Source organism: Anopheles merus, chromosome 2R (genome assembly GCF_017562075.2).
Source record: "Anopheles merus strain MAF chromosome 2R, AmerM5.1, whole genome shotgun sequence".
NCBI classification, from domain to species: domain Eukaryota; kingdom Metazoa; phylum Arthropoda; class Insecta; order Diptera; family Culicidae; genus Anopheles; species Anopheles merus.
Window position 1 is genome coordinate 24050974 of NC_054082.1, and position 27658 is coordinate 24078631.

General features: G+C 47.8%; 2 protein-coding genes and 1 long non-coding RNA gene across 17 annotated transcripts; 1 reads left to right on the forward strand and 2 right to left on the reverse strand.

Moving 5' to 3' along the window:
• Positions 1-7: 7 nt before the first annotated feature.
• On the reverse strand, positions 8-19491 carry LOC121589941. Its single transcript, XR_006004362.1, has 3 exons — positions 19451-19491; positions 304-378; positions 8-225 (listed from the first exon to the last, which is right to left on the reverse strand). It is a non-coding gene; the product is annotated as an uncharacterized LOC121589941 (long non-coding RNA).
• Positions 3997-21118, forward strand: LOC121589938 (sodium/hydrogen exchanger 9B2). 8 transcript variants are annotated; one of them, XM_041909219.1, is made up of 10 exons: positions 3997-4107; positions 4527-4740; positions 17351-17504; positions 17594-17678; positions 17756-18001; positions 18074-18246; positions 19473-20240; positions 20309-20431; positions 20498-20747; positions 20831-21118. In XM_041909219.1, exons 3-10 carry the CDS (start codon positions 17361-17363, stop codon positions 20983-20985), a joined length of 1944 nt encoding a protein of 647 aa, XP_041765153.1. In that variant the 5' UTR covers positions 3997-4107; positions 4527-4740; positions 17351-17360; the 3' UTR covers positions 20986-21118. The 8 variants fall into 8 exon arrangements, with proteins under 8 accessions (XP_041765153.1, XP_041765154.1, XP_041765155.1 ...); XM_041909220.1 differs by having other exon boundaries at positions 4000-4107; positions 4488-4740; XM_041909221.1 differs by having other exon boundaries at positions 4010-4117.
• Positions 21119-21615: 497 nt separating this feature from the next.
• On the reverse strand, positions 21616-27340 carry LOC121589939 (ras-related protein Rab-30). 8 transcript variants are annotated; one of them, XM_041909226.1, is made up of 4 exons: positions 27090-27340; positions 23212-23605; positions 22879-23129; positions 21616-22806 (listed from the first exon to the last, which is right to left on the reverse strand). In XM_041909226.1, the coding sequence occupies exons 2-4, from the start codon at positions 23465-23467 to the stop codon at positions 22600-22602; spliced, it is 714 nt and encodes a 237-aa protein (XP_041765160.1). In that variant the 5' UTR covers positions 23468-23605; positions 27090-27340; the 3' UTR covers positions 21616-22599. The 8 variants fall into 8 exon arrangements, with proteins under 8 accessions (XP_041765160.1, XP_041765166.1, XP_041765164.1 ...); XM_041909232.1 differs by lacking the exon at positions 27090-27340 and adding an exon at positions 26777-27055; XM_041909230.1 differs by lacking the exon at positions 27090-27340 and adding an exon at positions 24126-24710.
• Positions 27341-27658: the final 318 nt, after the last annotated feature.

The window sequence follows — 27658 nt, forward strand, 5'->3', positions numbered from 1 at the left end:
TCTTAACTGTAACTGAATGTAAGTGTTTATTATTATTTCGTCCATTTCATGTTTCCTCAAAACCAGTTAAAATGTGCAAGAAAGGTTTGCAAACAGCAGTAAAATAGTAAAACAAAACAGTTAACACACACCATAAACTTTCAGTCCGCACTGTACGATTCAGATGAATCGCTATCGATGGGACCGGACTGGAAACCGATGCCGTGCAATCCGTTCATGGCGAACCTATACTTCAGAAAACAAATGGGTAAGTAGCTCTATATTTTACGTACGATCACTAGCACATCGTCGGTTTTCATTTACCTGTGCCTAGCTGTTGAAATTTGCCTCAATGCATCAAACGGTGTATACGCAGGTGTGCTGACATATGACGCTCCGCTAAAGACCATGGAAGATAAAATGTATCATCAATTATCTGCCTAGCCGAGACTGAGACCGATTCGTTCGCCCCCCCCCCCTTCGATAGTCACACGCAATTGATCTTACGGTCGGTGACAGTGATTGGTTAGAAAATAGGCTCTTATCGCAAGATGCCCGGCAGAACCGATTCATCGCACAACGGTTCTGTTTTAGCGCATCGCTTGCTAATGACGTTAGTAGGGGGGTAATTTTGTGTACGCAAATTGTTGGGCGTCAATCAAGGTGGACCAGAAATTAGTGAAATCAATCACATGAACGGAAAAGATGGAATGCACACTCAAAAAAAAAAAGTGCAGATGCTAATCAGACGGGCGAAGGCTTGGCATGGGAAAGTGATGCATCATCTCTGGCTCTATAGTGTCGGACAGGGACGAAGACGAATCAAACGCCATCATCTATTTGTAATCGTATTACTTGCGTGGGCCAAAGTTTTCCAAGAAACGGCAAACCCTTTACCGAACTCGGAAGAGTTGGTAAAGTGCGACAGACACACACACACACACACCCTGTAAAAATAGATTGAAATATTCCTGAAGTGACTATTATCATCTAGTTGATAAGCATGGGCAGATTTTAATAGTCATTTCAGGGTATAAGTGTGTTGTGCAAGGGGAGCAGCTCAATGTCAGCTGGCGGGTGTGTAATAATTATCACATAATCGTATCTTACGGCGCCGCCTACCCCACTACTAACTGCGGCGCAATGATGGTTGATAAGCGCTCCTTTCTATTTTTGGTAAACAAGCATTAATTTTGGAAACTGCGGTAGCTGCTCGAATTAATATTCGAATTAATATACTTACTTACTTAACCTTAACATGTTTATCCATTTTTCTAATGGGACTCCAAAGTTCTACTAAACTCAGTACACTTCTATCCTGTCATCTTGGACACTCACTAACGAAAAGGGGTTGAGTTCGCATAACAAAAAAAAAGGAAGGCACACTGAGCGGTGTGCAATCTAAGCTGTTTGAAATGTTGTACAGGTATTCCCTAATATACGCCATTAGGGCAAACACGTATATCAAATATTCGCGTAACTAAAATTTCGAGGTTTTCAGTCAAATTATAGCTAAGTTTCGTAGACTTTTGCATGAGGTGGTAGGTTTTAGCCACTAAATTAATTTATTGGTCTTGGTTTTGAACTGAAGATTACAATTTTGTTCCTTTGAAAATGGTTTTAAAATACGACACAATTAAGATCTCAAATCAGTACAAAGTGTTCAAAGAATTGTCAAATTTCAGAAAATTACCTACAGCAAAATCGCGTATGTCGGCGAATAACTGTACTTCAAATACTATAGACCGGTTGTAAATATTCGCAACATGCCTCCAGGCACTGGCATAAGTTAAATTCTCGACAGCACATTTATGCACATTCCATATGAACGAAGGCATTACACCACAAACGCTTTTTGCACTGTGCTCGAGTGGATCAATCGTTTCCTAAAGTGTGTCCGCTTAGTGTTCTAGTCCGGCTGGGTGCTGGAGGAGGATGGTACAGTTTTGCGTCATGATCCCGGCAGTACCCTGGCTAGCCGGCTAGGGATGATAATCGTCGATGACTTAAGCTTTCTATGGTGTGCTCTTGAACGGTAACAAGTAGATTCGATTGCTAGACTGGTTGTAAATTAATTGACTTTCCCCCCAGTGTGTGTGTGTGTGTGTTTTAATCCGGTTACGCGTGGCACCTATCAACGCTGGCGCTAATCAGTGTCCCCTGTTCTTGTCTACCTTGGGCAGGAAGTCATTTTATGTGATGGCCATTGCACGTAGGGTGATAGTGGTTTGATGCGCGAAAGAACGCTTTTCCTGGTGTGCAGATATGGGGAAATTGATTAAAAAAGAAGCTTGAAAAGGGGTGTTTTGCTATCGGGAAAATGGCCTCTGCACTGTTAAATTACTAATCACAAGGTGACTGTGGTATAACCTTCAAACCGTCAAACGTTCTTAACCTCAGCGCCATTGCTTACGCCGGTAACACAATCCAATTGGAATCAGGCAACCGAATGGGAATTTCACAATCACGCAAGCAAGTACGCTTAGTTCGAGTACTGTCTATCATACTTCTAAGGTTTATGGGATAAGTATAATGACCAGCAGTAAGTTTTAGGAAGCAAACACTTTAACAGTTGTTAACAGCACTAAGTCACAGCTTGCAGCCGTCAAACTACTACTCCTATGGAGGTGCGTTTGATTTGATTTGACAACGAGCACACGCATTTTTGGTTTGCGGCCTGTGATTGCCCTCGAAGTTAGCACGTACACCGGGAGAGTTCAAAGCGCCCGAATACAAAAAGTGAACGACGGTGGATCGTTTTGGTCATCCAGTTTCGGAAGCGGACACCTTCGTGGAAAAGGGAGGGGTTGCCAACGATCGTCCAAAAAGGTTTCGTCGGGCAAGTAGGGGGAATTATCACACCCATGTCGAAACACGCCCCTCCGCCAGCTGGTTGATACTAGAAATAATTAGCAAGCTTCTTCTTTTTTTGTTTTGTTTACTAGCCCGCTTTCACACGGTTGTAGTAATTGTTTTGAAATAGAATCAGATATGATTCTCCGCGACTTTAACCTAGAAGCTTAGGGTAGAGCATTCGCTTTGTAGGCATTTCAACTTAAAACTTTGTTAACGGGTGACGAATGCCGCTTGTTAACCTGCACTGGCGGCGAGTGGGCACCACGTGCTTCAACAGGCTTAAATATGCTTTTTCTGAGTTATTCATGGTAGTGAGCTTGAATTGAATGAAAATAAAGCCTTTTTTTCTAATATTCAATTACAAAAAAATATTGTGAAAATAGGTAGTTGATACACTTATTCGTGATCAGGATATTAATGATCATAATTACGCCTTGAAATGATTTTCTGTACTGTGACTTTTCGAAAACCAAACCATACTTTTGGTCATAATTGATAACTCTTAACCGGCACACCTGTACTAATTGGCGCACCTCAGCTGGATGTGAAATAAAGATGCTGTACTGCTACAGTACCAGCCCGTCGCTATCTGTGTGCCGTCTGTCGGTGCAGCTGTTGCGTGCTTATCTCTCCCCGTTGGAGAAAAGAAAGATCCCCGTACCCCGTACCGTATCCCAGCCGAACGGCGATAGTTCCTTGCAGGAAGGAGTCGATCGATCTACTCAACCTGACAGCATCATCCTACACAAACACACTTGCGCATCAGACCCCTCCCAATACTACGCTGCCGGCTCGGCCCGGATGTACTATACCACCACGCTGTGCCCTGTACCCCTCTAAACATTCCCTCTCACTCCCGCACATTATCTTCGGCGGTCACTAGAGTGACACACGCTGCGCTTCTTTCCTCGTTTGGGACTAAAGCCGACGATTGCACTTGGTAGCCGATGATTTTTTTTTACCACGCGCGTGTATTCGTGCGTCTGTGTACGTAGTTGTAGTGGTAGCAGTAGTAGTGGTACTATTAGTAGTAGTAGTAGTAGCTAGTCGCACATCGGAAAACATTGTTAGCTCTACATATTGACACCCCGGCGAGCTGGTGCTGGTGCGTACCCTGGAGGGACCGGGCCCGGCCGCGGCGGTATAAAAGCGTGTCGCCAAATGAAGACGCTTTTTAGAAGTCTTGCGAAGACGGTCGCCGTCAGACGCCGGGTCTAGGCGCGCTTTGTTGTTTGTGTTGAAGCGATCGCGCGGTGGTCACGTTAGCCAGTCGTATGTTAATGTAGGAGAGGGCGGGCAGCTTTTCCCCCCTTCCGCACTACCGGGTCTGGGTCGTCTGGTGCTGTGGGATGCGGGCAGGTGTTGTTGTTTTGGGGCGCAGGATGTGTTTTCCCCTAAATAGGAGTGTGCATTGTTTGTTCAACCCTGCTAGCCGTTATGCTGTCTGTGTAGAGCTGGGCATGAATGTCTGTGTTAGTTGTTAGTAGCTTTCTATGGGGAAAAGGTTTTAAAATGTAATGGTGCTTTTTTCAATGTATTGTTTAGTGTAAAACAGCCCAGTAATCGACAACTCGTGTAATGCATCATTAGCATATACACACTCACACAGCGTGCAGACGATCGCTTCTATCGGTCTTACCATTCTTTTACAGCAATATTTCTCTGTTATCCCCTTTCTCGCCCAAAAACAGTTCCTTCGAACCGTACGAAGTACAGTGCAGTGTGGTGGTGTAGTGAAACGTGCTGTGCTTGTGTGGTGACTAGCGTTGAATGTGTGTACGTGAGTGACAGGCAATAGTGGAAGATTCCGGCAGCAAAACCCTATCCCGAATCCCATCTGCCAAATTGCGGACTTAGTGAGGCAACGCAAAGTGACGGAAACAGTGGCCCGAAACAGGGTTACAGGTTAGTTTGCGCTTTCTTCTTTGTACTACACCAGCAGCAGTAGTTATTGTTACCCACATCATCATCATCATCATCATCATCAACACATTATCATCACATTACCGTCAACTTCGTCATTTACATACCAGTTGCCAGTGTTGTGCGCTTGTGTCTGTGCGGTTCTTTGCGGTTGGATGGTGTGGAACTTTTGCACTACTTGGTGTGCCCGGAAAGGGATACGAAATTGAAGAAAATTAGACAATATGACGACCGTACAAATCTGGGCGCAAAACCCCGCGAACGCACGGTCGCTGTCACGTGTCGCAATGGGAGTTCCCTCCCTTAGTAACCTTTTGAGTGTTTGGCGGGGGTTTCAAGTAGATGCGTTGAAGCCCGGTACATACTTCTTTCTTCCTCATTTACACCAACATATGTTTGCTCCACATTTTGCTGTGCTATGTGTGTTATGTTGCAATGTTGCACTTCGTCTACCGCTAACGATTCTTACCCGTAGCTGCTTCCTAGACAGTGTGTCGAGGGCCACGGTACGCCACGCATACTTTTGCCAGCAATTTGCATCTCTCGGTGCATCTCTCATTTAGAGAGCAGTGCCGCGTTTCCCGTTTGTCTCATCCATCCCTCCTTCCGGTCAACGGGGGGAGGGTCGTAGGAATCCGGCCCGAGGAGGCGTAGCGAATGATTTCGATCTTGACTCCGTGATTTGCTCCCGCAGCTCATCTGGGGCACTGCGATGTGCCCCCCCCCCCCCCACAACACACATGCACAAGAATGCACATAAGCGCAGCAGGCGGCCTTTGCGGACAATTGGACGTACGTGCTAGCGTCTGTGTGACACCATTGGGTGGAGAGAGAAAAAAGGAAACGGCCCCGAACCTGGCTTTGCTTAGACTTGGGTACACGATTTGTACCATGGAGCAGCCGTCATAGCTCCATCATTAGCCCAAAACATTTCTGCACTGCAATGATTAAGCTGTTACAATATCGATAAAAAAAACCTGCCGGAACAACCTTTAAAACCCCACAATCCGTAGGTGATCAATTGCCCAATATTATCACCATTCAATTAAGACCGATGATCGCGTGACAGTTGATTCCACCCAATCAATCGGTTTGTGTGTTGCTTGTTTTGCCGGGCGATAGTACAACATAATTGGCTATTGGCACTCACCCTCAAAACACTGTACACAGAGTGTTTGCAGCAAGTATGATCGATTATTAATGGTCTGCTGTTCAGGGGCAGAGCCTTCGAAGCCAGCGGCTTGGAAGGGAAGAACGAACGAAGTGGGTTACACAGCCTTATCGCAGTTCCGATATTAATTGATGTAAACGCAAACATCGCCATCGCTTACAAATAGCTGGCCTGCGCATGGTGGAGGAGAGTTTGAATGCTGCTCCTTACCGCGATCGCATGCTCACTTTCACCGCGCTTTAGCGATCCAGTGTGCCGTGGACGTGGTGGATTGTGACAGTGGGCAAAGTGCGTTCGGACCGCCACCACTGGTACCACCAGCAGTGGGCACAATTTTAAATTCAACCACAAAAAAGGAGGCTTTTGATTAGGCACCAAGCCTGTTGGAGGTGCAACGGCACCGGTTCCATCGCGATGCACTTGCTCCAACACCCCGCGATTCTGGCGGGTGGCTGTGCGAACACAGACGAGAAGCTTTGCAGCAACATATTTATTCATGAGCTGTGCTGATGCCCATATTAGACGACTTTGTCGCTGGCGGGCGGGAGGAAAAAAAACTCGAACCAGTCCCGCGGGAGTCGGACTGTCAGGGAGGCGAGACGATCAGCGCCCGGTCAGCTCGGATTATGTCTTTCGGTTTGGTTGTGTGAGGCGGCCGTGCCGTTTCGTCGTGACATAAATTCCATTTCCCTTGGCCGCAGTTCCGGAGAGTGTGCGTCAGTACTACTACTACTGCTGCGCACTCATCCTCACGCTCTCGGAACTGTCGCGCACCATTCGGTACGACAGGAGTGGACAGTTTTTGGGGCCGGCAGACTCCGACCAGGCCAAGCTCGTGGCCGAAGCTCGCGAATCGAACCGCGAACAGCTTACTGCTGGCCAGCACGCTCGAAACGAATCGATCGAGCGGGAGGGTCGAGAGTGTATTCGGCTAAGCGGACCGTGGACCAGAGGAGGGGGGGGGGAGGGGTAAGGGCTACCTCACGCGCGTTGCTGATGTGGTGGAGAGAAGCGAGTGGCTGAGAACGTGGCGTTGGAGGGGTTGTGCCACGGTCCGCCATTTAAAACGCGCGGGAGGAAGGGTTAAGAACAATAAAACATCACCAATTAGTTGGACGCGGGTGTTTGGTTCTAGTTTATAAATAAGGGTACCGTGTCGGCGATCCCCAATAGTCGGTTGCAATTCGTCGTCGGGTTCGTGCGAGTAGTGCTCGTAATACAGGGAGAGAGAGAGAACGAGAGCGCTATTTGATGAGATCGGCAGTGCGAACAGAGCAGCTAGCGCGTTGCTAGGGTAGCCAATCGTCCTGCCACATCTTCCTGCCAGGAGAGCATTTCGAACGCTTGCGGTGACGGTTGCGCAAGGATAAAACGCATAGTGGTGATGGTGACGAAAAGGCGTGACACAAATTTTGGGTGCAAAGAAAAGTGTCCTTATCGGTCGTAAGAGTGATAATTACTGTTTATCTTGCTGTACAATTTTGATCGAATTTTACAAGTGCGGCGCGTTCGCGTGCAAAGCCTCACAGGGGACCAAGGTGAAGTGTGCTGGAGCTTTAAAAAATCAGCCAATTGTTCAAGTGCGCAAGCGAACGGCAAGTGTCCCAGATTATCACCCACCCACCCACCAGCAGCGCTGTGTTTCTAGCCGTCCAGCTTTTTGCCCCGGTGCGCATCCGGGCTACAACACAGGTTCAAGTGGTTGTTGTGGCGCGTGCATAGCTGTCGGACGTTTCGCGCGCTCGTCCTCCATCACCGGCGCGAGCTCGTGACAGTTCCCGAGGGTACCGAATATCCCCATCATCATCGTTAGCTGCTGCTGGTCGCTGCTAATAGCTCGGGCGAGATTCGCTCTAAACGGCCACGGCAAGCGGGCAAGTGAGCTTAGTGTGTGAGATTTGGAACGACCGTATCTCCCGCCGGCACCCACCTGCCCTGCCGCTCGCACGTGTAAGCTTGGTATCAGCGTACAACCCGGAACCTGCCCGCTGTTTTTTTGCTTTGTGCCGGAGCCGGAGCGCTCCCGGAGCGAAATCATGAAGAAAACGTAATTATACACAGCTGCGCAATCGACCAGCAGTACTAATAGTAGTAGTAGTAGTAGTAATTGTAGTAGTAGTATTAGTAGATTGTTCTCCCTTTTCGTTCCACCGCATCTAATCCTGCATCCAGCACTCGCGTGCTCATCATTTGCATTCTTTTCGTAACCCTCTCGCCACTGCCCCGGGCCGCAAACGATCATGCGGTGCGATCGAATTTGGAATCGATCGGGTGAGCAACACTCTCCGCCGCCTGCTCCGCCTCCATCCCAGTGCAGTGGCGTCGTTGATTGGTGAGAACAATTCCCACGGCTGACCGGGTTGGGTCGGGTGTCTGCGCTCCGCTCAGTAGCAACCTCAGCAAGGGACAGCAGGTGGGGGCACCGTGTGTAGTGCAAAAACATGGGGAGAAGGGGATGGGGTGGGGGGTGTGGTTCTGATGCACCCCTCTTTGGACCTGCAACACGATTTTGGTCGCCCGAAACAGCCTGTAGTGCGTCAAGTGAGCGGTGCGTGCCGGGTGGCGATCATCTGATCGTGTAGCGCGCCCCGGTGGGAATGACCCAAAGGGACGGAAGGTGATGGATGTTCGTGAACTCGCACGCACTTTGTCTCAAGGCTGTAAGGGAGCGTTTTTGTTGTTGTTTTACATTGCGAAATATTTGTGCAACGTTGCTAATTAGATTGGCAGCCAATTCGTATTGTCGTAGAAATTATATTGCGGCTTGAAAAGGGGTTTTTGTTATTGATGGGTTTTTTGTCCTGTTTAAACTACATTACATTACATATTGGAAATTGCAAAAAATATGTAAATTTGTAATTTGAAATTGAATTTACGGTTTACTGTCACAGATTTTTTAGGATTCATGAATGCTCCACTTTTTTGCTTATTACCGTATTCTACGATTTTTGAATGTCTGCCTGTCAATACATTTTGTTTTCCAAATGCTTCATTTATTTTAAAATTGTATGTTACGATGTCGATAAATGATTTGATATTTATTTATTGAATTCAACCGACCGCAAGAAGGGGCTCCCTTGAGTTGGGATGGTGAAGATTTCATGATCCTTGGAAAACAACCAAAACACAACTACTCGTAAATACTATCATTCATTAATACTTACATTAGCTAATTTAAAGTTTATCCTGACCTAAAACCTTGACATCAACAAAACCTGGATATCCCTTTTCACTGTTTCTGGATAAAGTATTGTCCTTGGATATGAATAGTGCTTAAAAATGTCATATCCTGAATAGCTATGAACTCGTTCATATCTTCATCCGGTGCCAAATGTGTTATATTTAATGTTTGCCGCAAACCGCAAAACTATTCTACAGTACCAGCCACCGCATCACAGAACTGCATAACACTACATACCGAGAGCGTTCACAAACGATCACAACACCTTAAACCCGCCATCGACATATAGACACAAGGGGTGCGTGTGTGTGTCTGAATTGATAATTTCATTGCCGTTTGTTTGCGTGTTCCACCGGTCGCATCGCATCGGGGTTTGTGGAAACTTTTGACAGCGTCCTTGGCTCATGCCAAAAATGGTACGATCGCGGTTCTACTAGCAACCGCAGTAGCAGTTAGGCAGGACGGAAGAGGTGTCATGTTGAATGCGCGTTATATCAGCAACGCCAGGACGGCTGGAGCGATTCTCTACGCATAGAACCTCGGGCCAGACGCCAGACGGAAGGGTGCACCGTCGGTTTTAATTGCGCATTCGCTGCTCCTAAATCAATGCCTATCCCATACCCTCCCCGTTCTCGACAACCTGTCCGCCATTCCGGCCCGTTATCAACAGCAAACCACCCGTGGCCGTGTTTGTCTGTGCGCGCCATGGCAATTATGAAGCTTTGATTAATTGATTAACTTTTAATTGATTTATTAAATTCTGCCGCTTATTAATGGTGAAAAGCTTATCATGTGGCGGGTGGTGGTGCAAGGGCCAGCGGTGTACCGGTCGCACTGGCAACACTGTCTCCAAACGGCGGTGGCTTGATCGTTTGCTTCGCCGGCCGAACGGTCGAACGATCGAAACGCGAAACAATTAGCTTAAAATGGAATGAAAACATGTCTTGAGCACGCAATGGTAACGTGTTTGCAAGGAATGCCTTTTCTAGCGGTGCAGCAACTCTCAACCTCTCGGCTGGTGAGATTTTCTGCAAACAGATGCCACTGGGGGAATAACAACTACAAAAAATCCCCCCCTGTGAACCTGTCATTCGTTGGCGTTGGGTGACGAAATGCGCGTCCATAAATCTTCTAACGATGGTGCAGTCGGATGGTACGGTACGCACAAATCTGCCACTCTCGATTGGGTGGGTTTGATAATGATTTCCAGTCCGGCACTCCATAAGCAGAGTGAAAATAATATTAATGTACCAACGTGCAGTTTGCGGCAGATCTGTTTTTTTTGCAAGTTTTTTGCTTGCCCCCTGGCAAAATCATTTGAGCTGTAGCGTAGCGCCCTTTAATGAACGATGAAGGATGTTTACTGCGGGGTGTAAGTGATGTGATATGTTTTTATTTTCCTTTCTTATCTGTCAAGAGTTTCATACCAGCATTTCATGCCTCCATAAACAAATCACATGTACACATTTTATGTCCAACTGGGACATGTGTTGTTTGTTAGATAGAAGAGGGTTTTTGTCTCAATTGAGTCGAATGGGCCACACTTTATTTAACAAACATTTGCCCAACAAACAATCTATCAGGTTGCCTAGGCCGACGTAGCCTTTGCACCATCAATGCGAATTGCTCTGATGAGCTGAATCATCCGCTCGGTGTGGCCCCTTTTGCTGTCAGAAAAGCTCCCTGCGATAGGCTGGAATTTTGCACGCGATCGTCACGCGACCGGACAAGTGGACACAGCAGGATGGCAAAGCAGCAAAGTTCACACACGCCTATTGTCACGAGCATACGCATAAGCATAAAAGGGTGGATCCAAACCCAAACAGGACGGAACCGGAAAAAAGCCAACCGAACTGTAACATTGGCGCCAGCCGAACCTAAACCAATTGCTTGCTCACTCTGAACGTGTAATTGATCCTGATCTGGCCCAGGCGTGAATCGCGTTGCAACGCACAATTGAGTGGACGGGCTAATGGAGTCAATAGATTTATTTGTTGTTGTCCCACTGCTCTAATTATGTTGTTGGTTTGATAGCCTGGGGCTTTGAACAACAATTTGTATGACATGACGCAAGCGGCCGTTCAATGACCACCAGCATATGATCCGTGCGCTCAACCGTAATGCGATCAAGTTCAAGCTGGATGTTGGCTGTTGGTTGGCGAGGTGTTAAAAGCTTACATCCTTTTTCGTGTGCCAACTGTCCTGTTCGTGCGTCAGTGAGGTAATGGTTTGGTAAACAGACGTATTATGCTGAGCAGCTCTCAAACATAGCCCGTCTTTTCCGTCCTTTTAGATGCAGTTAGCGTGCTATTAACGGTGGTGTTACATCACGCGCATTAATGGGCGTTTAGCTTGACAGATGTTTTGGAAGTGTATGTTCTCTGAATGCGGAAGGGTTGCAACTATACATATCGTAGACATTACAGGAGGTTCAATTAGGATTTTTCGATTATCAAAATCCGAAATCCACAAATTTGAAGATCACAAGACGGGATGTTTCGGAAGTCCAAGGATTCGCTAAAGTATATGTAATGAAGTTTGGATATGGTTCCGATCTGATTATCCGATAGTTTATAAGGCCGGCATGTGTGGATTAAGAGTAGGCCGTATTGGAGTATTGTATAAGTCTGATATCCGGCAAACATATCATGATCGCGATCATAATAGCTTAGCTAAACAAGATCATCACCAACGAAAATGTTCAGAAGATTCTCATTCGGAGCAAAATGAAATACATACTCAGAATTAACGTTAAACAGTGTCAGAAACCATCCAGAATGAAACGCATTTTATCCAAGAAATAGTTCTCAGCATACATTTCATTACTGCGCTGCTTCCTTTGGCGGAGTCCACCTAGTCCACCTTTATGTGTTGCCGAATGTCTGTTTCATCCGGTCTGATGGCTGCAAACGATCGATTAACCACTGACCTGTATGGCGCTCGGTGCCGATTAGCGATTGACGTTAGTGGAGAGCGTGCGCTCGTGTCAGTTATTGGTTGGCCGTTTTCCCCGGCCCAGGCGAAGCACTGGGGCTTGGATTATGTCACCTTTAATTGTACGATTTTATTGTCCGTCCGACATCACCAAACGGGCATCGTGGTGGAGGGAGCTTGTGACGTACTAGGATCGATTTGCGGGTGCAAATCGTGATCGTGACCATGATTAGAAGGATGCGTATGATTTGACACTTACCAGCAAGACACAAAGCAACGCTGATGTCGATCGCAAGCGTGTTCTGATGGGTTGATGTTGAAAGAAAAATCCCTCAACAAAAATTAACAACAAACATGCAAAGACACATAAATTGTGCATTGTTTCTAAAAAGCTGAGGCTTTTCACACTCACACACCCACTTGCTGCTGACATCCGCTTTCTAGAATGCGTTGGACTTTTACCATCGGTTTACCGACCCGGGCCAACCCGTGTGTACGGTCGAGTCTGGTCGAGACACCTTTTAGCATACTTATCACATTGACCATGCCTGTGCCGTGCCAGACCCTCATCATCGTAATCATCATCATCATCATCATCTTCATCATCGCTACACCGGTAGCCCGGCCTAGTGTACGGGGTCCGACCGGGCGGTAAGTTTGATGTCGTGACTCACATGACTCGCATGACGCGATGATGAACAGTGAACCGTTTATCACCGTGCCTGTCCATAAGGGGTTCGCTGGTTGAGGGACACGATCGCCACGTGTTCGGTCGGCAGGGTCTGCTGCTCCTGTCCGAAGGGTTTATTTTTTTTGTGCCAAGTCGCAAAGCACGCGACGGTATGTGAAATAAGCATGCAAATAATGGCATGTGAATTGTAGTTGTCGATCGATGTGTTACAAATATCTTACTTCTATCATACGATCATGGAGGCACAATTCAATAAAGATATAGTTTTCACCACAATGTTAATCACATGTTCTGCAAGGCATCACCCATCTGTTTGGAAGGAACTCTCCAAATGTGCGAATCGCTCCCATTCTTAGGTAACTTGTTTATCCCATACCAATTAAAACGGAGGTTTCACGTGACGTGCAAAGCAGGAGTGCGAATTGGAAACATAAATAGACTACTTGTTAATAACACTTTTTTATTTTATTCCCACCGTTGACAGCTTCTTGCTCCGGTGGCGCGGGTTTTCCATAGGGTTCAAAATGAAAACCCTAATTCCACATGTGGCCAGATCCTCCTCGTTGCGAAAAGTGGCCAACCAATATAGCTCCCATGCAGTAGAGCACGGTTAAGCGGGAGGCGGCACTGTTTACCCCCCGCTTCACATGTGCTGATTCAATTAGCGCCTATCTGTCCAGCCCATCGGATGCCCCTCCATAATCGGGATGCGATTGCTATTCGCGCTGATCTGATCGAGTTTTAAAAAGCACAGCACAAACTGAAACAGCAAACGGACGTGGACGCGCTCGTGACTCGTAACTGGATACGCAAATAAATTGGAAGGCAGTTGCGATCGTGTGCGACTATTTGTGTGACACGCTGCCAACCCATGCAAACACAAATGTATGGTGGGGTGAGATGGGTTACAGAGGGCGACACGATCGCGCACCGTGTGTCAACAATCGTAATAGGATGAGAGATGAGAAGATTGGAGACCCCGCGCGCGCGTGTGTGTGTGTGTACATGTTTTGCTGAAGCTAAACTAGTCAATCAGAACTGCGAGTGGTGGCATCGGCCCAGATTTGGTAATGTGACGCCTATTAGTTATGGCAATTGTTTTCAGCATTATCACCTCCAAGTACGGTGGGGACGGGACGGCGTTTTTCCGAGGTACGGCGTCTTATCGGCCAATTGACATGCTAATGAATGGCCCGTCGTCCTAGACCTAGTTTTAGTGGGTATTTGTTTTGTAGTTCCCGAAGGTAAGCATATGGAGTGGTATCTAGAGGACTTTTGGACACATTGAAGCTTTAGTGGATGTCGGTGGTAAATGTGTTTGTATTTTTTTCGTAAAATAAGCTGCTATCAAGTGCATTGAAAGATGCCCTTCGATTAACATCATTTGACTGGCGCGCGTCTAATGAAGATGCAGTGCCTGGCCCAGCCACCCTGTTGCGCCCCTTTTACCAGAAGCAGTCTGAATCGTAAGGCTAAGTAGCAAATGATTCGCTCTAATGGCAAATGATAAGTATCGCTGTAATCTTCGTATCATCCCCTCCCCGTGAGGTATAGGGTAGGATGAGAGAAGATGGGCACGGAATGTGATCCAACGAGCGAACGAGCGAGCGATGGGAGATTAACAATTCGACAGAACAAACGCACATCGCTACAACTATCCCTCTGCTTGAACGGGAACGGGGTGTATTCGGCGCACATAGAAATGACGCATGTGGAGCAACTCGACCCAATGCCCTCGAACTTTGACGATCAAACCCGGCTTTTCTCGGCACCAGACGGCCCATTGTTCGGAGAGCGTCTTTATAAAGCTTCCGTCAGCAGACGGAGCGCGGCATCGGTATGCGACAATCTAGCGGATATGATGTACTGAGCGAAGTTTTATGCATCTACTCCCTCCTGTGTTTAGCACTGCAAGAATCACACCAAACTTTGGAGCGTTTGTAACAGCAGCGCGGAAACCCAACAGCATCGAGTATCCAAAACCCCCATCCCGCCCCAGGTCCGCACGGATGGCATTTAATTTCTCATCCACAACCCCGGCCAGTCGGCAGCACTCATTAGACGCACGGCGGGCACATTGCGGCTACCCGCCTGAAACAATAATTATTGTTGAAGCGTCAAACAAAGGGTGGCCCGAAGCCGATTGTTCGAATTCCACGGCTCACGGCAAGCGTGCAGCTGAACTCGTGCGCCTCCGGTGCAACGGCGAACGCCGTTTGTTACGGTTGCAACGCGGGGAGCGGGGTGGGTAGCAGCATCCAGCGGTCGATAGCATCCCGGTGCCACGTGGTTGGGCGGAACTTAAACGACACACGCACGCATACAGGCACACGTACAACGATGCTGATGTCTGATTTCCAATCAATCAGAGATATCTGAGCGCTTGGATCGCTTTGTGCCCGTGGAGGGTCGGTCGATCGGTCGTGGAAGGCTGGAACTGACTTATTAGTGCATCTTCTCACCCGCCCACAGTTGACCTTTTGGCATTGATTGTGGGTGTAAATGTGGGCGAAAAGTTTTGCGAGATGGAACGATTGGAGAAATGAAATCATATTTCTATGGCAAAACGGGTGCGCAACCGGTAGCGATTTACAATCAACCTAAGCAACTTGTTTCGGAGATGTTGAACTCATGCGGCCTTCCGGGCGCTAATCGCTGGACGGCGTGGCTAAACACTCAATTACAAGCATGAAACCAGCGGTCTCCTTGGGTTATATTCAATAAGTAGGCGGCAAGTGTGTTTGGTAAACGTGTTTCAATATGCAATAACAAATGGCATAAACAAAAACTGAGTTCTTAGACTGTCGGTATCGCGTGGCTTTATTCGCTAGATCACGTATTTATCTGCGACTCCAGCTCATCAGAACTAGTTTGGAAATCTGCAGAGCTTAAGGCAACTCAGGTTATTGTGTAAACGCTCGGTTATCGCGCATTAAAATTTCCCTAGCACTAACTCGTGTCCGTTATTGCCGTTTTCTTGAATTACTGTTTGAAATAGTATTTGTTTTATCTAATCGTTGTCATTTCATACCATCTGTCATATTATTCTAGCAATAAACCTTTCAATCCTTCCGTAAAGTGCTAGAACATTGATATAATACTTAATACACTAAGGTATATATGAATGTATAATTTAGTATGAACGGGTGAATTTGAAAGATAGGACAATAAGAATAAATTGTATTTGTTAAGCTTTTCGATTTTACTTTTGGAACGTTTTAGAACGAATATACAGTATCGTTCGTTTTATTAATTAATCTCCAAAAGAATAACAGGGTAGTAGTAATGGTTGGCTTGAGGACGCGTGTCTTTCATTTAACACCTAGATAGATCATGTAGATCATGTGTGGACGGACAATGGAGGAGCCGCTATAATGACGAGCTATACGAGATGTACGGCGACCTCACTGTCGTACAGCGTATCAAGCTCGCCAGGCTCCGGTGGGCTGGCCATGTTGTGCGCCTGGAAACGAACGACCCAGCCCGTAAAGTCTTTTTAGGCCGTCCACAAGGACAGAGGAAGCGTGGTAGGCCCAAAATGAGGTGGCAAGATGGCGTGGAGGCGTCCGCCATTAAGGCCGGGATAAGGGACTGGCAAACAATGGCGCGAGACCGCGAGCAGTTTCGTACACACCTGAGGCAGGCCAAGACCGCAAATCGGTTGTAGCGCCGGATAAGTCAGTAAGATCATGTAGTCAACAAAGCGAATAAGCAGTTGGGTTTCATTCCTCGGATGGGCTCTGAGATTCGTGACCCGCTCTTTGTCTGAAGGCATTGTAATGCTGCTGGGCTCGCTCTTTTCTGAATTATGCTAGTGTTGTATGGACTCCAGCTGGAGGTACTGCTACGCAGAGATTAGAAAGAGTACAGAGGAAATTTACGCGTATCGCATAATTCGTATATTTCTGCACGGTTTTAATGCTCCTGTGCCTTCCTATCTTCTCTGCTGCCGTAAGCTGTGATTTATTGACATTAAGGCTCGTTCCATTCCATCGTATCGCCCAATCCCTTCGTTTTTGTGATATACCTCCCATATACATCCCTTCCCATCGATCGGCTTTTGTTCAGAATGATCCCTTCTTAAGAGGCTTCGCTTCATTTAATCGAGTTTGACTCTTTCGTTCCTGTGTCCCGCTCAGGTTCTCGTCGCTCCGCATCCTCCGCACTATCTACTTTCTCCCATCCTTATTTTTTACTTTCTCTTTCCCTAGCGTTTAAGTATTATATATTGTGAAACCCTGGGTGGCAGTCAATACAAATATTCAAATAAACAAATAAACAATAAATAAGTTAATAAGTTGGAATACGGCGGAATGAATTATGAATGAATCCCCAACATCAAGTCACTCATGCATACATATTTTGTTCAAATTACGATCAAAGCAAGAAATATCATTAATATTACTATTTAGTTAGGTTTAGGCTATCTGGCAAATACCATGGACATAGTGAAGACAATTATCATTATTATGGTTTAAATTATTAGTTCCATGATTTCATGAACGCTTCGCATGCTTCTTATCCCTTTTACCATATAAGAAAGACATGATACAATTGCAAACATTGTCCAAATGTTAGTTTATTGACTGCAAAACCCCTTCCCGTTTCCCGGCAGTATTATCAAGATGCCTTCGGAGGAAGGGAATGTTTCCTCCCAGTCGTCCAGCGGCGACACGAAGCGCAAGGTCAGCATCATCACCGAACCGGTCGTCGAGCGATTAGGTCACGATAATTTGGGCTTTGAGCAGAACAAACGCAAAATATCGCAGGTAGGTACCACACACGCTGTGGTTGCTTTTGGACGGATATTTCTGCAGTGGAACCTCCTTTCACCAACTCTTTGCAAACAATCCCATAGCAATCGCATCATTCCGAGGAAGGACCGGCGCGAAGAAAAAGTAACCTGCACAACAACAACTTTGACACCTCGTCCATCCACAGCGGTAAGTGCTTTACTTGGGAAAATGCTTCAGAAGATCAGTAGGCTGTAATCCAATTCCTTTTGCGTTATCAATTCCAGATCGCTACAATGGCGAGGCTGGTGGTCGTGCCAAAAAGCAATCGTTCTCGGAGGCGCTGGAAAAGATCGAACGAGACTATGATAACTCCCGGCTGGAGCAGTCGTGGATCTATTCGCTGTGCATGCGATGTCGGGTGGAGTACACAACGCCCTCGTGGGAACCGCCCGGCTGGCAGAAAGTGTGTCCCTATCCGTTGTGTCCGTCCTACCGCCAGTTTGCCCGTATCCTGTCCATCATTCTTATAGGTATGGTTGGTGGTGGTGCATACCAGATAATTCGGAATACCTCAACAAATACGTGTTTTGTTCCCCTTGCAGGTGTACTACTATGGATAACGGCGTTTGTCATCATTGGCGACACTGCCGCACCCGGTGGACAGTTGTTTCAGCTTGTCGTGCTAACAGTGGCTGCCAACTTTGGCGGGTTTCTCATCTCCCTAACGACGCTGCCCCGGCTGATCGGGATGCTGATGGTGGGCATACTGTTCCAGGTGAGTTAGTACTCATGGTTGCCCCAGGTGACACCAGTGGGCGTTAGTTATCGATCGGCTCAGACGGTGTTTGTAGATCGAGCAGTCGAAAAAGGTCACCCAGTCTTCGATGGAGACTGTTGGTTCCAGGAATAGTAGTATCGCTGGACCTTTCCGACGACGCCTCATTAGGTCGAACAGACAGGGTGGTAGATAGAGAGAGAGAGAGAGAGAGAGCACTGTACGGATAATAAATTAGTGCTGCCCGTTTGCCACCGCAATGGTACACGCGCTCTGCATACGGGAGGCACACTTATTGTATTAAGTCATCTTCAACCCACTTCCACCCCTTAGCGCTCGGACAGGCCCTTGCGCACAGGGCAGGAAGGAATGTGCGAAAGATTGATGAAGAGTTGATTGCATATGCATTTTCGCAGCAAACCTCGGTCGGTTTGCATCTACTTAAACCGATGGACGAGCGGGGGGTCCGGGCTCGCGACTAACGTAACGTTTGGTATTTATCGTGAACCATCTCGGTATCATGCTGCGCTCGAATTTGCGCTCATCAGCCCATTAGACCGTGATATGTATGCGCAGAATGAGTTTGTTGCCAGTACACGACGCTAAATGAGACCGCATACGGAGGATAAGGGCAACGTGTTATCAAAGGAAAACAGAGGACATTTAGGATGGGCAGTGAAAAGTGAATAGAACTAGATTTTGTTTAGTGATAAAATGTTGCCAAATGTTAACATTAGAAAGACATGAGATATGACAAATTTTAAAATATTTCCCTAATAAGACTTAAAATATTCGTTTAAAAATATTATAAATATTACACTCTCGATAGCGATGCAAGGCACTGTGAACAAATGTCCTATCCAGTTGGATTCATAGTCTTTCGAATTGTCAAATTCAACTAGATGTTTGCACAACTGAATACAAGCAATCCGATTCAGCGGTTGTGCAGATTTACCTGTCGCGATGAGCAAATCTTCATGTTTCAAAAGAAACGTAAGGTTTTTTTTTCATTTTCAAGACATTTTTAAACGCCTTTGGACGATTTGTATGTACGCATGGTCTGATGGTAAAATGCGTGGTAAATTGGTACAAATAAGTTGAGGCATGCATATAAGTAACCCCATATAAGCTCGCAATGGACACATAGATTATGATAATTCCTATATGATATAAGCACACTAAGGTTTGTAAACAATCTACTCACCTCTCTTCTCCACACTCCACAGAACGTCGGCTGGGTGAATCTGGACGGCGAGTTCCAGATCGTGACGGCCGAGCTGCGCAAGCTGGCCCTGGTAATCATTCTGATCCGAGCCGGGCTAGAGATGGACCCGACCGCGTTCAAGAAGATCTACAAAACCATCCTGAAGCTCGGTCTCATCCCGTGGTTCGTCGAGTGCTCGCTGATTGCCGTGTGCGCCCGGTTCTTCCTGCAGCTGCCGTGGATGTGGAGCATACTGCTCGGCTCGATCGTGGGCGCCGTGTCGCCGGCCGTCGTCGTGCCCTGCCTGTTCCGGTTGCGCACCAAGGGGTACGGTGTGGTGAAGGGCATCCCGACACTGATCATTGCGGTGGCCGGCATCGACGACGCAGTGTCGGTGGCCGGGTTCGGCATCATCTCGAGCATCATGTTCAGCACGCAAAGCCTCGGGCTGCAGATTGCCCAGGCGCCGGTGTGCATTATCGGCGGGCTGGGTTTCGGTGTGGTGTGGGGCTTCCTGTGCAAGTATGTGCCCGAGCCGGGCGATGCGTACGTGGTGCCGATTCGCACACTGATGCTGTTCGGGGGCGGACTGCTGGCCGTGTTTGGCAGTGAGGAGATCCACTTCGAGGGCGCCGGTCCGCTGGGCGTTGTGTTTGCGGCGTTCACTGCGTCGTACTTTTGGTGCGGGCAGGGCTGGGAGCTGGAGGACAATCCGGTTTCGACGGCGTTCGAAATCTTCTGGATGATCTTCGAACCGATCCTGTTCGGCATCACGGGCGCGTCTATTAAGGTAGGGAGGGTTGGGACACCCGTTCCAGCGGTCTGCGCACGTTACTTATCACGATTCTTCATCCGCAGATTGCTGAGCTGGATCCTCACATCGTATCGATCGGTGTCGGTAGCATTTACGCGGTTGCTGTGATCCGCATCTTGACAACGGTGGCAATCGCTTTTGGCGACAAGCTAAACGTCAAGGAGAAGGTAAGGTTGCTGGTTGTTGTTGACAACAGACTTAACGCTAACTCGCTTTCTCTAACTCGTTGCCAGATCTTTGTTGCCATTTCCTGGATGTCCAAAGCGACGGTACAGGCCGCCCTAGGTCCCGTCGCCTTGAAGACGGTTATGTCGAACGAAAACCGCACGGAGGAGGAAGTCCACTACGCCGAGCTAGTGAAGATGGTGTGCATCCTGAGCATCATCCTGACGGCCCCGCTCGGGGCCATTCTCATATCCGTCACCGGCACCAAGCTGCTCAAGAAAACGAAGCAGCAGCTTGAGCCGTTGGATGGTACGTTGGGTGCGTTGGGTTTTTTTTTTTAATTTCTTCTTCAATCCTTTCTCCCCGAACCACCAGCTACTGTATTCCCATTTATTTTCCAGGCTGGCGGCGAAGTCATCGGCCCTCGCTGCACGACATCAGTATCATCGACGAGGAGGAGGAGCGGGAAGATATCGAGGGCATTGCGGACGAGGATACGGCTGCCAACACGCTGTCCAACGCGCAAACGGCGACAGCGTTCACCATCACGAAATAGAGCCGCACTAGAGGCGAGAAGTTATTCTTTTTTGGGGGAGAATAAAAGCGAAAAAGGATATCGTAAGACAATTGTTCCGGAAAACGAGAGAGCGAGAGAGAGAGAGAGAGAGAGAGAGATGAAGAGAGAGAAACCCAAGAAAGCGTAAGAACAGCAAGCAAAGGAGCGTTAGTAATGTGCTCCGTTAGGGTTAGGGCCACCGCGTAAGGGCACTGATCGTCGTATTGCCGGCGTGTTTCGGTGCATTCGGTTTAGTTAGCGTACAGTGTTGTTATAGCCTAATCAGTAGTTGTAGTGTTTCTTTTCGATATACAAAAAACAAAACCAGTCACGATGGCCAGCTAATATTCCATTCTAATCCCAGCTCAAAGCGATATATCTTCCAACAATGATGGTGACCGTGATCCTTTTTTTTTTTGTAGATAAAACAGAGAGCGTATTTTCCAGAGCAATGTATACATTCCAAACATTTTATCCACTCCAGACAGGCATAGTTAAGGGAAGATTGTATGTGACTACGAGGATGCCAGAGATCCCGCCCGATTATCGACCGCTGGGTTTTGCTACGCAAGAACGAACGAAAGGGACCATCAGGGGCATGTATTAGTTATTAGCGCGCCTTTTTTTTTACGACGGGGATAACGATCCCTCTCTTACACTATTTACTTTGTTTTAACGTGAAATGAAATAGTACTCGCAAGCGCTGTTAGTTAGTTAGTGTAGCACTGTTATAGCTCATTACTGTTGTTGCATGGAACAAGCATGTACTGTAAGATATAAGAATAGTACTTACTATCCGCGTGAGTTGACGTTCTTTTGTACGCTTGCGGAAAGAAACCAGCCCCAGTTTGGGACTGGCATGCCATCGTGTCGTTGTTGTCGTTTTTTTTTTGTAAATTCATTTATTTTATCGCTAAAATTAACACAGGAACATAGTCTAAAACCTTACATCTTATATCAACGACCCTCCGGCTCCCTTCATTGCGCAAAGCCCCTTAGTTCCCAGCCACGGTTGTGTTGTCGGTGTCGCTTCACTTAGCTGAGCTTAGAAGCACACGCGAAACGGTTTCTTTTATTGGTAATTTTTTTTGGTACCATTGAAAAATCTCATGTCTTTTGTGTGTGTGTGTGTGAGAGAGAGTGGTTGTGTTTGTCTGTTTGTGCGTATTCTTACAGAGTTTTTCAAGGGGTTCTCATCATTTTGGAACACTTTTTAGACACTGTCTTATAGGAAGTGAACTTTATGTGACATTTGTGAATCCAATAGGAATGTCCAGGGTGCCTGTCCAAAAAGGCTTACGGCCCTTTTAAAATAGGAACATTGTAAATTCCTATTGCATTCACAATTGCGGTCCCGTAATAAAGAGTCAACAACATGTCCTAAAATTTTGAAAACTCCTTGAAACCCCCTTGTAATAAGTCCCAATGCGGGTGCTGTGCTGATTCGAACCTTCCCACACTCACACACATCCAGCTTCCCGACGGATATTGCACACCGGACAGCAAAAAAGGGGAGCAGAATCGTTTCCCCCCCCCCCTCCCCCTGTCCTGGGCTTCTCAAGGTATCTTTGCTTGCTTTTGCTGCTTTGCTGTTTTTCCGTTCGCTGCAAGTGCTTACTGCTGCGTGATAAAATTACCACTATTGCTACCGATGCTGCCCGGCCCGGAGCTGTCCGAGTAGTGTGCGTCGCTGGTGCTACTGCTGCGCGCGTGGTTCCGATCGCCGATGCTGCAGCAGCTCGGATGGTAGATCGTCTTTTGGGAGAGATTCGTCAGGACGCTCGTTTCACTGCGCAGCGTAAACTCTTTCGTGCGGGCTTGCTGCAATGGAACGCGAAGGAACACAGATTTCAGTGAAAGGCACAAGAAACGCCCGAAACGGGAGTCGCTTACCTCAATCAGTACTGCCGCAATGTCGTAAAACAGCCGTTCCACATTGTCCGCCTGCTTGGCGGACGTTTCGAGGAAGTACATGCCGTGCTGTTTCGCAAACTCGGCCCCGACCTCCTGCGGGATCTCCCGATCGTCCCGGTCCGTCTTGTTGCCGACGAGAATTTTTAACACTTTCGAATTTGCGTGCTCCTGTATTTCGCGCAACCAGTCGGGCAGACAGTCGAACGTGGGCTGGCAGCTAATGTCGTACACTGAAGAAGATAAAAAAACGGCGTTAGCAGAAAGCGTTATTACAGTTGAGTGTTTTTATAGGGACATTTTAGTACCACTTACCTAGTATGAGGGCGGACGCGGATCGATAGTAGCTTTGCGTGATCGAACGAAACCGCTCCTGGCCGGCCGTGTCCCAGATCTGTAGCTTAATCTTCTGATTGTCCACCTCGACCGTTTTGATCATAAAGTCCACCCCGATCGTGGCACCCTGGCCGGGCGGGAAGAGCCCCTGGGTGAACCTTCGCACCAGGCACGTTTTGCCGACGCCCGCGTTGCCCACCAGGACGACTTTGAACAGAAATTTGTAATCCTCCATCGCTACTGGCTTCTAAAGGTACGGGAACGGGTGATCTCAACACAGACAGCAGGCACCAAACCCGACGGACACGGTGATGCAACTTGGACCCACTGTTCCACCTTCCCAACTGCACAGTGTTGTGGCACGATGCAACCACTTGAAAAAGAAGAGAGAAAGAGAGAAAGGACAAAATTCGGTTAGTAAGTTGATAACAGCGATTGGTGCGAGTGGAGGGTCGGTGGCATGGTACAATCTTCCAAATGCGCGTGTTCCATTATCACAAAATGCTTTTTTTTAAAGTGAATCTTCTCCCCTGATGCTCCTCACTTTCCCACCACTATCACCCGCGCGATCGAAAGTGATCGCGCGTACGAATGAGTCATAAATTACGCGTACACCTAGGCACCATTAGCGCGACCACTCTGACCGCAATATTGGTGGGTTTGCGTGTACTTTAACAGCAGCACGGCGTCCGATTGCGTGACGTTCGTTGCGTGCGATCGCGATGGGTTCAAACATACCAGCACTAATAAAAAAAAGCACGCACACACACATACACTAGTAAACAGCTGATCCACTTTGGCCGAAGGAAGCGTTACCGTGTCTAATCAACCCGTGCCCGATCAGCCGGTCAAGTGAAGTTCGCTGACTTTCGATTTTATTTACCGATTCGTACCGATTCGTGCTGCACATCGTGAAACGGCCACTGCGGCACACATGAGCGTTTGTGTGCGTGTGTGTGTGTGTGTGTTTTAAACCCTTCCTCTACCGTTCAACTGCAACGAGAAGGGAAGGGGACCACCGTCTATTGGGCCATGGAGAGCCACTATTGCTATAGGGGAGCGGTACGGCTGGTTGTGTTCTTCGTTAACGGTGGTGTGTAGTGTTCCACTTTCTTGGTTACTTCGATGTGATTTCCTTTTCGTTACAATGTGCACCGCCTTCCCCCCTCCCCTCCAACCCACACTGCGCACACGAAGAGAGAAGGTTTGTTATCATCCCAAATCGAATCGACGTTTGCAGAAAGTCGTTTGCCCGCGCAGATGCGTGTGGAGCAATTACGCCGTTTGAGGTTTTTTTTTCTCCCTAGAAATGGTGGTGCAGCGGCCGCTATTTGGTGCAAATAATGCACCGATTAGCAGCCAGTAACCGTTTTTCTATCGTGGCCTTGTCCTTTGCGGTTCGGTCGACGGTCGAGAGGGCTGTTAAAGTTAAGGTCGATGGTAGTTTTCAAACTGGCAACTCAAGGCCAAAAAAATAAGTGCGTCGTTTCTTCGGGTAAATGAAACGCTCCATCGAAGTCAGTGATAGGAAGCTTAAATAAAAAAATATATAAATTATAAAAATATTTGTTTTTTCCTCAATAAATAAAGACATTTTAAATGTTCTTCTTAATCACGCGGATGGCTTCCGTTTTAAACCGCTGGATGGTTTGTTTTTGGTTTTTTAACAAGACCGCTTTTTGATAAGCAATCTGCCGGCAGATAACAACAATTCGTTACAATGTTATAACTATTCAAGTTAAAACGCTTCAAACCCAAAAAAACTGTGTTTCCGGACTTTTCAAACATTTCTTCACTTACGTCACAAACAAAACAAAAAACGCTTTATCGACTTCCTTCTTATCAGCCCTTGTTACCATCGCTTATCGTCGTGTAATTTGATATGCGATCGCTCGCCGCACCCTTCGGCGGAGGAGGAAAAACAGGCAAATGTGTTTTCAATCAAAATCATTATTCTTGCCCGGGTCTGGGATGGCAAACGAATTCCATCCCTCTTTGCATTCTGGCGTGGCGTTGAATAACATCGAACAGCAACGGAATCGAATATCGAACGGAATCGTCCAACGACCGGACTGGGACGGAGCGGCTCGTAAGCTCCCTTCCACGCTCAATATCAATCAATTTAATTGAACGCCATCACACCAACGGCGTAGCAGGCGGCGCCCTGTGCATACTATTTTTTACTTTACTTTACTTTGCTCCTGGTGGCGACAGTGGCCTACTGCCAGGACACAGTCAATTCGGCGACATTTTGGGCCTAGCAACAGCACCACTTTGTGTCATTGCGATCGACGGGTGGGCTCGCCCCTTAGCGTAACTGTAGCTGTGGCCAAGCGTGGTGCATTCAAATACGCGTAATTCCCCTTTCGGGCAAGGCGCACCCTTTTTGGTGTATGTGCGTGTTCGTGCGAGCGTGTGTGTGTGTGTGTGTGTGCTGTTTATACTGCTTTGTTTACGGTACAGGGCATGCTAATTATTACAGCACCGCGCGCTCAGTTTGTTTTGCTCTTATCCTTCCGCTATGCCGGCTTTGAAGGGAAGGATGCGTGAACGCTACGCGTCGAGCAGGCGTGGGATGGCCGTGATGGCTTGGCTTGTTCGTCGTGCTGTAAACGGGTGGGTCATAGTAGCGGAATCTCGCCGATCGCTTTTGACCATCTTCATCGTCGTCGTGGTTGAGAGGTGATACAATTCCAGTCCGACAATCACGCATTCGAGGAGCGCGCGCGCGTGTGTGTGTGTCCCTCGGCAGCTCGCTCCATTCGGTCGATGATGTCGTTCCGGCTAGCTGCACCCCACGGTCAAGCAAAGGTTCATAAATTCAACCCTCGCCTTCTACCCTCGCCCTGCTCCATTCGCTCCCGTACCGGCCCTGCACTGTGTTCATTCGGTTCGTCGTCAGGTTCGTTGTCACCACCCCTCACGCTCTGCGCTCTGCACGCTCCGGGGAAGGGAAGTTCCGCTCGTGCGATGCAACGATGAACGAGAACGCAGGGCGGGGGGGGGGGTTTCCACACACCGCCGTAGTAACCTTCTCAACCCGGACGGAGCAATTACACACACACACACACCTCGTGCAATCGCGGTAGATTGAATTGGTCACCTCATGACCACACGCCATCGCCATCGTGTGGCCATTTTCGTAAAGCTCCAAATTTGTCTCGCTACTTGTGGGCGACGATGACGGGGTACTAACACCACCACTCTTCCTCGTGCTGCCGATGACTAATCGTTCAGTGAAACGGAACCGTGCCTCCGTTCGTCGATGGTCTGCGGTCAAGGATAACGCAGGATGGTTGGAAATTTGTTACCGTTTTACGGCTGTTTGCTTCGTGCTTCTTCTCATGGCACAGCTGGGGTGGGGTGGGCACGATTTCTCCCCCCCCCCTCTCCTCCTGCACTTGTAGGTCACGGTGGTTGGTGTCCGCGGTGCATTCAACCAAACGGCAAACAAAAGGCAACCGATTGTACCGTCGTCGTGTGGGTGAGCTGTTGTTTTTACAGTTGCAAAATCCCGTCCACATGCCTTCCTACCCCTCCTTACCATTCGCTAAATCACACCCGCCCGTGGTAAGAGGTCGCGCATCGTCCGTGAACACACACACACACACACACAGCAACCACTCCGCACACTGCACTGGATGGGGACTGACGAACGAAAACAACGAAGCACACGGGAAAGTAATGCACTAGCTGCAGTCACTAACGAGCCCAACGGAGCAACCGAGTTGGAAGAGGTGGGGAGGGGGGAAAAAGTACAACAAAAACCGAGATGCAATGTGCACTCCGAACTCGCGAAACTGCAGCAGCAGCTTCTTCTCTCTGCTTATCTGCCTGCTTTCACCCCTCAAACGCACCTGGTCTTGGGTTGGTCGGTAAACGGGGGCGTGGGGGAGCGCAACTCCTTTCCTTTTTTCGATCCGCTCACTTCCTCACACCGATTGCAGATGATTTTCATTCACAACATTGCACTTTTCCCCCCTTGTTGCTGGCGAGTGGAAACAATGGTGACACTGGCGCGGCTGCGAACTGCACGGACTAACGGTACGGTGAACAATAATATTGTTTCGCTACCAACACACCAACCTGCTGTTTTCCAGTTGTTGCAGCGCTCGCTGCCTGTGTGTGTGTGTGTGTGTATGCGTAGTGCTGTTGCTGCTGTCCCCTTCTCTAAAACGCACAACTACATCCACAATCGTCAGGGGTGTGCAATCGTTTAGTGAAAGAGGGCAAATAGCAATAAATGCCATTTTCAATAGATCAGATAGTTTTCAGCTAAGTTGGATCACTAATTAGGTTTTTTTTATTAATAATTTTGTTATGTGAAAGATATTACACACATTTTGGCAATGAAAAGTACAACAACGGAGTGAAATTTAAATTTTAATTAAAAATTATTTTTAACTTTATATTTATTAGTTGCCGA